Source organism: Lepisosteus platostomus, chromosome 1 (assembly GCF_059453375.1).
Source record: "Lepisosteus platostomus isolate fLepPlt1 chromosome 1, fLepPlt1.hap1, whole genome shotgun sequence".
NCBI classification, from domain to species: domain Eukaryota; kingdom Metazoa; phylum Chordata; class Actinopteri; order Semionotiformes; family Lepisosteidae; genus Lepisosteus; species Lepisosteus platostomus.
The window spans coordinates 350,802-366,559 of NC_142611.1; the positions used below are offsets into that span (position 1 = coordinate 350,802).

Here is a 15,758-nt window from a genome sequence, read left to right on the forward strand (position 1 = left end):
GTATATAATAATAAAATAAAAGATAATAAACATATATATTTTAAATTTTCGTTAATTTCGCACCAAATTCCATTCCTTCTTTTTACTAATGCAAAACCCCGGAAAGAGGGCGGGGAAGAGCAATTAGAGCAATTAATTCTTGCATGTTAATTAAGGTTTAAATGAATTTAAGCCCAAGCGCCCTGAATGAACCCCTTTACAGAAACCGAGCGGGTCCCTGTCTCCCGCCCTATAGCCATTGCACTCCCGTCGCCTGTAGCTCTGTGCCGAAGCTGCATAGATCTTCCACTCTAAAAATGCAGAGCCCGGCTATTACTTCCATATGTTCCCCGGAAAGGCAGCTATGAACAGTCCCTTGTTCTAGATACTAACTGGGTACCGTATTATTTCGAAACTAGTATTGCCTGGTAATATGTTTTTTTAAGAGTATGTTCAAATCGGCATTTTAGGACTTTGTATTTTTGATCAATAAACCTAAAACATGAACAAACCATTAAGACAAACAGCTCCATACAGACTCCTTCCAACCTGCCTGTTTAGAGTCAAATATATCCTGCACATTTGAAAAAAGTCGAACGTCTACGATAATTAAATTGCCTTAAAACATCTGATGCTGATTACAATGTTAAATTATAAGTAGCCTATAAATAGCTAATGTGCACTAAGCGCAGGAGCGCATGCAGAGGGTTATAAATATAGAATAGGGGAGGAAGTGTCACACGTGTCTTAAATTTGAATATTCTGTCCCTTTTTCAACAGTGTGATTTCCGAACGAGCAAAAACCCAGATGGGACTGTGGCAGTAACTCAGATATTGATTCATTGTTCAGATTGGATTGAAACATTGTGGTAAAGCATTTGGACAGAAAACTTTCTGGAGTTGCGTGCACAAGGAGATTACATTTTAAAACCAAAACAATGGGGAATTACTTATAAGAAGTTGTAAATTGTAAAACTTGCATAGTTGTAAGTAGGCGTTCAAGTTCTGATTAGTAGCCGTCTCTGCAAGTATGATTTACTTCTATAACAATTACACGTCCCTAGCCAACTCCAGAAATACCGCGAGTCCTTTAAAGTTGAAGATTACATGGAATAACCTGTTTATTGTTCCAGATCTATTTGTATTTTTTTACAGTAGCCTCGGGTAATTTGGAAATCCTCATCGAAAAGCCTCGCATACCCTTCTGAGTGTGCACAAACTGGACAGTGAACAAACATCCCCCTTGCCAGGACTGTAGTCATGAAAGGTTTAACGAAAACTTATCACCGACAATTTTGTAAAAAATATTAACATACAAAAAACATTTCAAAGCACAGAGAAGAACGCCTCTGCTTTAATCTGTGAATGTTGATGCATAATTATTTATTTATTCGCGTTGATATGGACGTTTAGCCTTCGCGATGTCCCATAACGATATGAGTGTTAATGAAAGTTCTGTAGGAATGACAGCACCCAAAGTCACCCTCACCTCTGCTGCTCCAACTCGTACTTTTCCATGACGTCACTTCCCGAAATACTATAAGTACAGCTTCAAGCCTCACTCTCTTGTGCGTATTAGTCTTTCTGCATCCTTCCTTTCTTCCCTTTATCACCTTCCCGTTTCCCATTGCTTCATTCTTTCTCTGTAGAGCTCCTGATTAATTTTCTTCTTTGGAGATGCCGTTTCTGCAGGACACGGGGTTAGTGGAACAGGCTTGATGAGTCCTGGTCAGATTGCGAATCTGATACTTTGCAGCTTTCATTAACTTCTTCCTGACTGAGGTTCACAGGCGTTTACGCCTTCTGATAAATCCGTTGGGGTGCTGAGCACAGGATTGCTCGCTGGGAGAAAATGTTGCTGCAATTAGCTGGAAGGTGGAGGCTGAACTATAAAACGTGCGGGTGTGGTTATTAACACGAGTGCTTGGAGTTCTCATCCTTAGTAAGCTTTCGAACAAGTGCTGAAACATTAACTGGAGAACCTTAAAAATGTATAATATGAGATGAATGTTCTGGCTGCTGTATTTTTAGTTAATTGCACGATTTCCCCACCGCCTCACCTCTCTCCTCTGGCCGAGCATCTTGCCTGATGGCGGAAGAAGTACCACAGAGGCACAGGATTCAGACTCCAGACTCCAGCTCAGTCTGTGGCAGTCTGCCTACATGTCACCTTTCTGATGGCCGTGAGGTTTACTCATGATAAGAGAGGGTACAGTAGATCTTAGTGCAGCCAGCAGGGCTGCTGTATTTTAATATCTGACAGACCTCTCCAGACATCTACTGTCTAGCGCTCAGCTTCGGGTAATCACGTACTTGGTGTGCATTTCAATTGACCAGTCATTTGCACAGGAACAAGTAATAGGTTTATTCCCTGCGGAAAAAAAGAAGAAAGAAAACACATTTCAGCCGTGGAGCCTTCTTCAGGTGTGAGCACCTCTCTTCTTTTTTTCAGCATGGAATAAACCTATTACTTGTTCCTTTGCAGCCTACACATGCTGAAGCAGCTGCCCACCTGAACTACTACAGTCATTTGCACGTTGTGAATGTTAATAAGGTTACAAACGATTTAAAGTATATTACACATGGGGTATGCTTGACACTGGAGTAATATCTTCTCATTTTAAAGTCCCTGGACACCCTTTCTATAATGACACCTGAAGAAGGCTCCACAGCCGAAACATGTTTCTTTTCTTTTCTTTTTAGCATGAAATAAACCTTTACTTGGCCTTCTGCATCTTTTCTATAATTAATCACATGCTTTCCCTTGGTGGAATACACAGCAAACAGTCTGCTGTTAATTCAGCTCTGAGCGCTAAAATATTTTAACACCAGTTTGGTCACTTTTACAAAATGTAGCTGGAACCCCTCTGGTGATTTGTTTATCTTAATGAATCTAAACAAACTTGGACCTCTTTAGCCTTCAGACAGCATGGTACCATGGCTCTCTCCCTGTGGCAGAAGCTCCATAGATGATGGGTCAAGGCTGAGTTTGGCCCAAAGAGCAAAAGGCAAACAGACCCCAGTGGTGGCTCAAAGCAACCGACACAAAAATGCAGCAGCATCGTTTCTAAACCCTCAGGATCAAACTGAATAACTGTCATTGGTCTTCTGATAAAAAAACAACCCTCTTTTCAAGACTGTCCCCAAGACTTTTCAAATCAATCAGTGTGGTGACCAGGACTCTGCACAGCAGGAGGTGCCGTGCTCCGGGCAAGAAATTAAACTGAGGTCCTCAATCCGCGATCATCAAAGATCCAGCGGCACCACTCCTTAGGACAGTCCCGTGCCCCGGATATCTGCCTCCTCTCCCTCTACCATTCTTTAATTAAGATAAGATCACTTTATTAGCCATATACAATTTCTTGTATTAGGATTTTGTCTTTTCGCATACCCCAGCTTGCTCTCCATGAGACACACAGACGGGGAGAGAAGCTGGGGGTCAGAGCACAGGGTCAGCCATTTACACAGCACCCCTGGAGCAGTTGGGGTTAAGGGCCTTGCTCAGGGGCCCAACGGAGTAGGATTCCTCTGCCAGTCGTGGGAAACAAACTGGCAACCTTCCAGCTACAGGGCGCAGATCCTGAGCCACAGAGCCACCGCTCTGCCCAAGTTCGTCTGCTGAGACCATTTCTCACGTTTCCATCTGATGTGCTGTGGAGCTGGGCCGCTGGTGCCGAATAGCTCCTGCTCACCACCCTGGTGAGATCGGCACTTCAGAGATGGATGAGTCGGTTTCGCTACTAATGTGAAGCGCTTTGCGCTTTATGCTTTGGGGGTAAATCTCCTCTCCTTTATGAAGCAATGACTGTTGCATATTCAAAATTGTGATTGACAAATTTACGATTTATTAATGAAATTGATTTATTCATGTCCGGGCAAAATTAAACCATATAAGAAGAGAATGATTATATTTTAACTTTAAAAGGTGTAAACAACTTGCACTTTTTTTTCGAGAGACTTTCTGTAAGTAAGAAGTCCATTGTACCAGTACCGGTTACATATGGCAATAAAGTTCAAGTTTAAGTTCAAGTTCAATAAATTACTGGTGCTTTATAATTTTAGGCCAACATTTATTTTTTTAATACAATAAAATCGTTTAATACAAATCCGCTACAAAGGAAAGTAAGGATTTTTAAAAGAAATAAAGCCTAAATGAAAGATAGAACTACAACACAACACTGCATATACTGTTTCATGCATGTGGTTACTATTTATTCATTCCAAAGCTTCCACACACTTTTATCCCCTCAAAAAGACCTCACCAAATTTGAAGTAAGATAAGATCATGTTAAAAGAAACCGTGCCCAAACCACGACCAAACAAATGCCGGGTCCCTTTGGATAACTAATTTAAGACTTGGTCTGGACATAGAGAACAAGGCCACTACTCGGCTAGCTAGCCTACCACTCTGATCGGTATGTGACACTGAACGCTTGTAAATGGCCGGTGTAAACGTGATTTGAGTGACATCTATTGATGTCTACTGAAGAAAATATCTGTCTATGTCAGTTTATTTGCAGTCCTTGAGCGAACAGCGCGCATCCGCCAACCGTAGCAAGGGCCGCACGTACCGCCGTGGTGACTTCAGCGGCGCTCATCCGCACGAGGGCGCTTCTGAGAGTCTGTTCGGCGCTGAACTCTTCCTTTGTCGAAGCAGTGTTAGCGTTTGCAGTATCATAAACACCTTCTTCGGAGAGTACAAATTCACACGCCATCTTTTTAATTGGTATTAAGTGAAATGTTAACATAAACTCACAGCAGGATCAATCACTATATGCCGACTTGTGCATACGTAAACTTTTCAAACTTATTGTGGTGTTGGTCTTAAAATTTACTTGCGTTAACAAATCAACAAGTTAACAAATTGTTTTCCGTCCACCTGCCACCTGCCCCGCACTCTAACGACATTTCTTACTCCTAATGAAGGCTTCATCAATAGTAAGAGCTTCTCAACAATAACTTGTTACTTCACGATGCGCCACTTCTAATGAATTCTGATGCCAACTTCTTCCTCCTGTTCGGCCTTGCTCGAAATGGGCTCCGGAGCTTCCTCGCCACCTCGTTTTCTGTTACTCTCTGAGGTAAAATTGAAGTGTGGTTTGTCTTTCTATTTTGTTTTGCAGGACTGTTTCTTCAGATTATTGAATCTGAATTATTGAATTATTGAGTCTTGCGCGGACACTTCTTCTGATCAAATGTCCGTTTCTTGTGATGGAGAGATACGTCATTAAACGATAAATCAACTGAATTAATATTAACAGATACCCTCCCTGCGCAGACCAGAATAAGACAGATATTTAGCACTGCGCAAGCGCAATTGTGTGGTAGTCTCACAATCACGTACAAAGTAAAACCGCATTGACCCCTTCTTTGACAATAACAGGATCACAAATATTGGGGTGCTCGAGCGCACAAGTACTGGGGTCTATGTGCGCGGCAGGCTAAAATAATATTAACACGCAGCTCCAGGTTCCACAGCACTGCTGTTGCTACTGTTTCAAGCGTGATGTACCGATAACCTCATACACCAACAGCACTGAACTACATTTCCCATCCGGGATCATTTTATCAGCATCGAAACGTAACTGAAAAGAGGTCTAATGCTGCCGCCCAAATGTAAGCATATCCTGCCACACTACTGAACGTTTTCAGTTGGTTACAAGTTCCCTGCGCAGTCGGGATCATTTAATCGTCAAATCCTGCTAATCCCATCAAGTCCTGCTGAAGAGAAATGCCCGCTGCTTTGGTATACAACCCAAACCGCTGTGAAAATAGCGTCTGTCGCGCTGTCTGTTACTTTTCAGTTTTTTCGATTAGTAGCAACAACATTTGTTTGCAAAGATCTCACACAGTAGTGCGGAACCCTGATTACGCGTATCAATCCCATCAGGTGCTCGCCCGAAACCTTCTTACACCTTTTGCTTAGACATGTGTCTAAATTAATCCTGTTGGGAAATTTGTATAAATAAACACAGCGGATGCAGATGACTGAGTCAGCAGAGTGAGCAGGTGGGGAACTATCTCAAAAATTGGTTAATTAAAATAAGGAAAGTAAATGGTGAAAAAGTATGTTAATCGTATTTTAAAAAGTGGTTCTGTGCCACTTTGCTCTTTAAGGACAGAGCTAGCCATTGCAATACAAACTGCGTCTGAAAGACTTCCTAAGATCCACTGCTGGGAAACATCCAAAAGATAAATTAAGTAGAAAATACTCCGGAGGAAACGAGGATTTGTACTTCCATTCTCTTTTTCTCTGTCACACTGGAGCAATGCAAACCCTGACCACCCTTTTGGAGATGGTGCTTAAGAATCTGTTTTAAAGTGAAATATTACAATGATTAATTAACGCAAGCAAGAACAGAAAGCCAAGCAAAATGCATGAAATAACATACAACAAATAGAAAAGAAAACAATTCCATATAAAATGATTTTCCTACAGTTCTTTCAGAAGACTGGACAAGTATAATATTTAAGGGACTTGCAAAGAAAACGTCTGTAAAATGCAAATCGTTCAAAACACAGCACACATTTTAAATGAACAAAAAAAGATTTACAGTATATAGAACACTACGTCTTGATTTTAATTTTGAAAAGGATTTTGTTTGTATCATTCCTGACAACTCCTGTTGAAGCTTCTAAATGTGAAAAAGCATGAAGCTGAGTGTTAGAGTCCCTCAGTGGTACACACTTGTGCAAAACTACTCACCGGACACAGCTGTGAGTCACGTTGCGTTTTAAAGATATGCGGGCTCTGGGATTAAAGAACGCGCACATTCAAGGATTACAGAACACACACACTTTCGGATTAAAGAACACACACACTTTAAAATTAAAAAGAACAAAAATTGGTAACCTGTTTAAATAAAAACTTTATACTCGTAATGAAAGTGTTTTGTGAAAATATAATTTAATTGGAACAGGACTAGAAGGGCCATTTGCACTTGTATTAAATGGCACAGATTGGGATCATTATAAAATAATTTCAGGTTATGTCTGATTTCTGTAGATAGGAATGGGTTTATTCGTGCATTACTTAAAGCTACTACTTAGAAACCCTCTTTATGAGCAATGCATGAACAATGCTTTAAACTAATGTGGGTTTAGTTTAGCACTGTGTTTGGCATTATAACCATGTGTAAAAACCTTTATCCACCTGTTACTTATCTTGGTGTGCCAAAATGATGCCAAATAATATAGTGACATTGTATTCTTGCAGGAGCCTCAAATCTGTGTCAACTGGGCAACATTAATTTTCCAGAATTCAACTCCGATATTTTGTTGTAGGTATAATTCATCAGCACAGCAGACGAATTCAAACATTTGACATTTCAGCTGTGTACATTTTCAAGTGGTCGTGCTCTGTTTTCATCCTGATCAAAGAACTAGGAATTTATTTTCTAGCCTACCGGCTTGACTCCAGTTTTCAAGCATCGACGTTCTGTCTGTAATGAAAATGCTAATTTCATTAGAATGTGTAACAGATTAACTAGAATGACTAATGGAAATGACTAAATAAATCAAGCTAAATTAAAAATAAAACAAGTGCTGTGTTACATTGAAAATATTCAATTGGTTTGAGTATGTTTAGGAGCAATTTTCTCTTCTACATAATGACAAATCTAAAATGAAAAGTTCAGCAAATTATACTGGTTCCAATACTCCAGAAATACCACTTCGTTACTGCAGGTGATGTTGGTGGCCCAGTAGGTGGCACTGTTCACTCTACCAGAACAAGTGTCCCTGATGTAGTGGCCGGAGACACTGCTGTAGGAGGTGCCATCTGTTGGAAGAGATGTTAAATTGAATGATATAAATACATGCCATGGAAACCGGGCAACACTTTGCTCCCACTGCCAGCAGGGAGAAATCGAGACAGAGATACACTCTCTGCTGCGCTGGGAGAAACACTCTGGGATTAGACAAACATTCTCCCCCAAATAACAAATCTAATCCCTGAATTCCCACACCTGCCAGAATCAGAACAGCCCCCAATCCTACTGGGGGACGGAACTCAGTTGAGCTGGCAACCCAGTATGTAAACTCCTGTCCCAGCCTGAGGAACAGTGAGGGTGTCTTTCAATAATGTTTGGTTTTATGTGATGTATGTGATTGTTCAATGACGTGTTCGTATTATAAAAGTCTGTAGATGTTGTATTGATTGTATATGCTTTGGCAATGCTGTAATGATAGATCATGCCAATAAAGCGGCTTGAAGTTGAAAACTAAGGAGTTCGGTCAGAAGCAGAGCCCATTTAGAAGAAAGGCCTACAGAAAGAGCGAGCCCGACAGCACCTGGATGGAAACCCTGCTCTGACTGCACACCGCATTGACACAGGACGTGTTGGAAAGCTGAGTTTGCTTTTGATCCACGAATGTGTTAGTACAATGTTTACAAATTCACTGAAAATGTGCTGTTTGATGTTATAAGATATTTGCCACATTACAAATTCACAACGTTCACATCGTGTGTATGCTTTTTAAAGACGATATTAAGTTGGGAATTTATAGCACATATTACTAAAATCACAAGTGAACAATATGGCAACATTTAGTACAGAACGTTTCATGAACATTCACTGGAGTCAACAGACTCGAAAAACTTCTGACAACGCGTGTCTGTACCGAACTGCAAGTATTTAAGATATCTGCGCCGTTATCCGATTTTCTTGATAAGTAAAAAAAACTCACTCTAGCAGACTACAGGTCTGTAAGATGTCTTGGTTGCATATTTGTTTTGTATTGATTCCTTAGAAAGTATTAAGTCTTAGCGGAAAAAAAAATCTTTTAGAAGTAAAAAAAATCGTCTAAACGTATAATTTATCATTACTCTTAATAGAACGTCTGATTGGAAAACAAACCTGAAATTGTCTTTGTAATTTTTGGGGAAAATAGTGCGGGTATTTCCTATGGAACTGTCCATTAAGATAAAAAAAGCACAATGATTGAATGTTTTCGTGTTGCACTGATGAAAGGCTACCACCGCTCACATCATTCGCTTCCTGCAAATACTAATTGCGAGAAAACGTAAACAACTAAACTTGTCTCTGGAATCCAACGTGTCTTTCAAAACGTGTTTTTACATTTAAAAACTCCTGTCAGCTCGTTTTTGAAATAAATTTCTGAAAAACTGAAACATGGTTTTACTTCGCATTTTTACATTTACTAATCCACTTGTCATTTGCGAATGTCAGTTAGCGCTTTGTACATTTTCACATGAATGCTCCGGTGGGCTGTGATCACCAGCTACAGGTGCGTGTACTGGGTTATCACATTACATTCCAGCGATGTCCCACTCTGCCGACGTTAACGTGTAGCAGCACTATACAACCACCTTCGACAGACTGTAATTCTAAAACAATATGGATTTTATGACGTCTTTAAATGATAACCAGTTATGTGCTAATTCACAGGGGTTCAACCTCATGAACGGTGTGGGTCAGGTGGTAGCGATCACGGGTGGCAGCCTGAAAAGTCATAGAATACCTTCAAATTCAAATGACTCAAAACATTTTTTTGTGGAAAAAAAACGTATGCATTTTAGCTTCCAATGAACTAAAAAGGCATGCAAATATTATAAGGATGTAGATTTTCATTGTGTAAAATGATGGGTTACACAAGAACTGTTAATTTACATAAATGGGTTTCATTTCGATGCTCATTTTTTGACTGATACATGAATGTAGACCTTATTGAACATTTATGCTCTCAGATATGTTAAAACATATATGGAAATTAAACTAGGGCAACTCCATATTGTATTAAAATTGACAGTGAATGTCATGATTATGTTGGGTTTTTTTGTATTACAAATGTCCGCGTTATTGTGTACTGCTTTGGCTATACAATCAAATACCTCACCCACAGCATCTATCGATCTATGTGAGTAGTCTGAAAGAATTTGTGGCCTCACCATTACTCCGCTAAGGCAATCCTTCTGAATTTACCTTTCCGTTTATCACAATCTCGCCTCTGCCTTCTCGCACAGGTGCGCGTACAGACTGTTGCTGTTTAGTTATTCTGTTGCTGAGCGACAAAGACAGACTCCGCACCCACCCGCGGCGCAGCTCTGACTTACTGTTTGCACAAATTCGCAGGGCCAAAGTCATCCTTGTACTTTGCGTGGACACAAAGCTTTTCTGCCACTCTGGGCCTATCAGCACAGTCCTTCTGTAATGCACTCGCTGGTGTGCTCATTGAAAGGTATGGTTTATAAACGAAACACGAAAACTATGAAATCATATCTTGAGCGCAAGGCTGTCAATAATTCGTTGTTGAAGTTTCTGCAAGACTGTTTGCTTACGCACGCCCAGTAGATAACTACTTCCAGCAGGTGCCATTATGAGACACGAAATCCCCATGTTCGTTAAGAAAGAAGCGTTTCAAACGTGGAAATGGGGTCTTGCTTACGCCACCTCTCAACGGCCATGAGCTGCCATCTGAATATTATTCAAACGTGAAAACTAAGCCATCCATGGAGAGGTTTACATTTAGAAACAAAAAAGTTGTTATTATTTTTTAGCTGGTTGAAAAAAGATTCAAACTGTTTTTAGATTTGAACTGTGTAAATCCAGATTTGAAAATTATATGACATATTACAATTACATATTACATATTACATTAACGCTGTGACTCTACACGTTTTTCTTTTGTTGTTGTTTTTAGTCAGTCGGTGTAATTTTAAAGAATCATTTAAAATAAAAGTGATATTATTAGAAATGCTATCTGAAATATTAATGATAGGACAGAACAGTTCAAAACGCAATAAAGTAGCCAAAGCTAACAATCAATGGATGCAATTGGGATTTCATCAAATCCACTTCCATCAGGTACTCTCCAGCTACTCCTAGGAAGGCCAGTGAAATATACTTTTTAACAGAGTGTGAAAAAGTAACAGTAGTCTAACTAGAAAAAGAGTAGGAGTCTGTGAGGGCCATTGAACACGCTTCTGCATCACACGCCCTGAAGGGTTTCACCCTGAGCCTGGCGCTATAGGCAGATAATAAATTAATATTTTAAGTTATTCTAATGTTTTACATTAAATTAAAAGACTCAACACCCAATATGAAAACCATCCTTATTGATATATACATGACAGGGAAAAGAAATGGCGTACTTGTTGCTCACTGTGATATTATTCTTCGAAATTAAAAAAGAAACGTCAGACAACAGCGTGAGGAAAACATTTCCTAGCCTGGGCTGACGTTTATGGATATCTAGACCTACTATACTGTATATACGGACCTTTGTAGGTTTGTTGTCTTAATTGTAATGTGTACAGAAACACAGATTACCTAAAAGACGTATCTTATTCAAAACGTTTCAGTACAACCCAGAAGTAATATGGGCTTCACATGATACAGTTGTGTGGAGAAGATATAAAAGCAAAATTAATTAAGTGGGTATTAGGGAAAATAAATAGCGCGTTTAAAAATATTTTAAATACGTAGATTTCAAAATACATACAGAAACATTCATTTTATTCATTGACATTATAGTGACTGTCGTAAAATAATTCTCCAGAAGCACAAACATATTAACTACACCATTCAGGTAATTAATAAACCTGAGGTAATCAAAGAGGTTGTAATTATGATCATACAAACGTTTTGTATGTCTTCAGCGTTTGTAATAATTGGAATAAGAGTCTTGCCAGTTTGTTGAAGAAGCTTAAGACGGAGAAGCAAATACAGTTCGGTAGTACTAGATGGTAAAACACGTAAATCCATCTTCGATATGGTATATGTTTTGGGCTTTATCTTTATCATTATCTTCAGCATTTTTTGATTATTATTATTATTATTATTATTATTATTATTATTATTATTATTATTATTATTATTATTATTATGACCCTCGTTGCGAACCTTGGCCCTGTCAACCCTATCAATGTTCTTGCTGTTTGTATTTTTATGCGTAAATCCTTCTCTGGGGGCTCAGAATGGACACAATTAGTTGAAAGTTGTTGTTTTTTTCGATTGCTGAAGTCACTAAAATGTAGACCAAACGGACAGGGTTTAAATATTTTCAGGGAATGTATTTCTTTAGAAGGGACTGGATCGCGTATCGGAAATGCTTTGGTTACAAAATAGTATCCTCAAAAAGTTTCAGAAGACGTTTTCATGTCCTGGGTTGTCGTCATTCCGTTTTTTCAGTGGGTCTGAACTGGAGCCACGGTGCCGCTGGGCCTCTTCCCTTTTCCGCTTCATTCTCCTGTTCTGGAACCAGATCTTGACGTGTCTCTCCGTGAGCCCCAGCGCCGCCGCCAGCTCCACTCTGCGCGCTCGGGATATGTACTTGCTGTAGTGGAATTCCTTCTCCAGCTCTACAAGCTGGGCTCTGCTGTACGCGGTCCGAGTCCGCTTGCTGTCATCCGTGTCCTCCTGGGGGGCGCCACCTGGAGCATCACATTCACACGGGCGTTAGTACAGATTTCTTCAAACTCGGAAAGAAAAATAGACGTAAATAGTGTGTAGCAGTAAAGTTATTTTGAATGGCCTACATTTAAGTGTCGATAAGTATTTCTCTGAATTTTGCTTTTATTGCCACCTCCCTCGAGTACAGATATCAAGGACTGAACAACGATAAAATGAATTGCAGTTCTCGGTGCACAGTGATTCAGTCACCTTCACCTCACCATCAACTTCAGCGCTTACACCACACCAGGATTAAGGGTGCCCAGAGGATCTTTCATGAACTCCTTGTTTGAGTTGTAAATATTATTTACATACAATGTGTTATCATTCTTATTTTTTAAGGGTACTATGCATTCGGAAAAGGCTCATGGAAAGTCGAACAAAGCAGAGAGGGACTCTCGCTCCAGCGGTCGGAGAATACACACCTGGGAAGGGCGAGGGGTAGGCATGAGTTCTGGTGCTTCTCATCCAGGGGAACCGCGCCAGTCCGCCGCTCTCTGTCAAAGAGCCACGCTTATCTGGGAGGTACTCGTAATTAAAGGCTTGCTCAGGACCGGAATGCTGACAGGAAGGCAGTTCATAAGGAATGGAGTCCCTTCTGATCGGATCTCCGTAACAACCGAAAGGAGATCTGAAAGGCGTCTGATCTGCGCCCCGAGAATACAGACAGGTAGACGGGCTGTGACTGTACTCCCGGTGGCTCTGGGATTCCAAACTATTATCAAAACGCATATTTAGACTGTCCATGACTGAGTGCGAATCCAGAGAAAGTTGGTGATGGGACGTCCATTCAGACTCTCAGACTACTGTCCATGAGTGAACAAGTTAACTGTTAGTAACCTGTAAATGTCCACCTGTTTGCAGTCACATGATTAAGAGCGAATGCCTAATTGGATAACACAAGATTCGTTTTTTCTGCGCAGACTGCATGTATAATTTTATTTATTTTTTATTTTGGAATTACACTTTATTAAACGCAATAAATCTTTCAATACTTTAAAATCAAAACAAAAAAAATGCGACTCGGGGACCTTAAAAACTTTTCGTTATTACCTTAGTACAGTCCTGGAGTTGAGGTTCATCAGCTCCTTTCGCAATCTCGGCTGTTATCTTCCTTCCGGAACGGAACACATATTGACGACAAGTGTCAACAAATGCAACAGTCAATCAGCCCCAAGTCCGAAAGACAAGCTTTGAAGACATCATTGTTTGGTTAGAAAATATTGATTGGCTAGAGACTCTGGGTGCATTCAAAAAGAATGACCTTAAATGTGTTTTTATTACGGCCAGTAACAGTTGGAGTATTAGGAATGTCGAGAAATTATAAAACAAGAAAAAAATGTTTACATTATATTTATATTTGTATATTTTATATGTGATTGTATTTTCAGATTACCTGTAGGTACAGTAAAGAGATTAGAAAAACAACATCACACAAATTTGCAGGGCCATTTAAAACTGTTATACGTACAGTAACTGCCTGGGTTATATATACGGTGAGTATACTCTACAGCTATGCAGTGCTCGCCACAGAAAAAAAAGCTTCAATTGTAGGAAGAATAATGCTCATTTACCCAAGCCGAAGACTGTCGATTTTACTCACCTTTTCCAGTGACACTGAAATGCTCCTTATCTTGGTTTCCCTGGAACGTGAAATCAATAACTGCAGTGAACAAGGAGAGAAACTCTGGACTTTGTTAGAAATGGTATTTGCAGTGTGTGGCTGTGCTATCAGGAGGAGTGATAGCTCAGCTGGGAAGTCAAACACTTAGTAAAGTTAACAGAACAAGTTTGCAAAGAAAACAAATCACTGTTCTTGTTTTATCAGGATTTCACTATTAAGTGAAAAACAGACATTCTAGATCAAGAAACCCCAGCTAACAAATTAAATTTTAATTTGATTATTTGGAAACAAACTCCTACAGTAGCATCTAAATGATAATTTAGACTTATACAAATGTGTGCCAAGTCTTGGAGTAATGGCTTTAGGGTGTCTTACTTATCAATATACTCAGTTTTCATAACATAAATCTTCTAACATGCAGGGTTGGAGTACTGATTTTTGCAGCTCTATAGTAATGGGAGAGGCTGGGGAAATCTATTCCAATCCTTTGTCAAAATGTAGTCAACACTCTAGAAATAACTAGCATTTGCTGTTTGGGGTTCATTAAGCTAAGAAGAAATATCAGCTGCTGCAATTATATATTCATGTAATAGATGTCCACTTAATTTTAGAAGAAATAATATGATTTTTTTATTTAAAATGAAGTACTGTACTCTACACTTCCCATGGAATTTCTTTTGATATTTAATGTATTATAGCAGTGTTGAATTTATTATGAATTTAGGGCTGTTATTTTAAAATATTACTGACAAATCATTGAAGATGAATCAATGTTTAATGACAGTAATAAAAAATATGTATCAGTGTATGTAGGTGCATATATAATTTAATGAAAGTTAGAAATTAAAGTTCATCACTCAGATTTGTGTAGTTATATCTACAAAGAAAGACCAAGGTCTGAAATTAAATTATGAATTTGACCCATCCAACAACTGCAAATTGCAAAAGCAGAGCTCTGTCAAAGGCTCCCTGATTCTGTCCAATTGAAATATGTGAATACTGGGTTTGTAATTTGATAACAGCAGATACATCCTATTATTTATTTATTCTTAGTACATAGATGTAGAATGTTAAAAGCAAAGCAACAAGTTATAAATATGAATTGATTTGTTGACAGAAAACATATGTCTGTGAATATATACAGTAGCATTGAAGGTATATGAAATTTGCTATGAAAACATTAATAGTATTTACCAAATAATTAATGGAGCTTACGTAAGTCAAGAGTCACCTTTAACATACAGTCAAGTAAAACTTACATGCATGGTTCAGCAAAAAGTACTAGTCAGATGCAATGACTCCTGAAAGTGGATACTTCTCAGAGGGAAAAAAATTTTTCACTTTTGATCAAAGATTTGAGTGAGGCAAGCCCAAGAAGAACTCATTTATCTTCTTATAGAGCATTCCATATGAAAGATATCAGATGGAATTGTCTCCAAACGCTGAAGTAAAAATTTAAGAAGATTTCGTTGCATTGACTGTGTACAATAACTCAATCTCCAAATACTGTACATGACCCATTACAGCTGCTTGTATCAAAGAACGTGATTGCATTCTTTCTGTGGGTGAAACTGTACATCTTAAACAAGAGCAATGCTTTCTCAGAGGAGCCATACTGTAGCTTGGGGTTTAAGTGTTATGCTGCAGAGTTGACACTGCTGATGGCTGTCTGTCCCAGGTGTATGTCATATTAACAGACAAATTCTCTACTAGAAATGAGAAGACTAACTTTTTCCTTTTGA

The 15,758-nt window shown here is 39.2% G+C and overlaps 1 protein-coding gene and 1 long non-coding RNA gene across 2 annotated transcripts; both read right to left on the reverse strand.

Moving 5' to 3' along the window:
• Positions 1 to 4,079: 4,079 nt before the first annotated feature.
• Positions 4,080 to 14,116, reverse strand: LOC148677420 (uncharacterized). The gene is made up of 3 exons (XR_015935696.1): positions 13,996 to 14,116; positions 13,446 to 13,583; positions 4,080 to 7,759 (listed from the first exon to the last, which is right to left on the reverse strand). It is a non-coding gene; the product is annotated as an uncharacterized LOC148677420 (long non-coding RNA).
• On the reverse strand, positions 11,440 to 13,427 carry LOC148677421 (pancreas/duodenum homeobox protein 1-like). Its single transcript, XM_088627559.1, has 2 exons — positions 12,818 to 13,427; positions 11,440 to 12,373 (listed from the first exon to the last, which is right to left on the reverse strand). Exons 1-2 carry the CDS (start codon positions 13,137 to 13,139, stop codon positions 12,084 to 12,086), a joined length of 612 nt encoding a protein of 203 aa, XP_088483685.1. The 5' UTR covers positions 13,140 to 13,427; the 3' UTR covers positions 11,440 to 12,083.
• Positions 14,117 to 15,758: the final 1,642 nt, after the last annotated feature.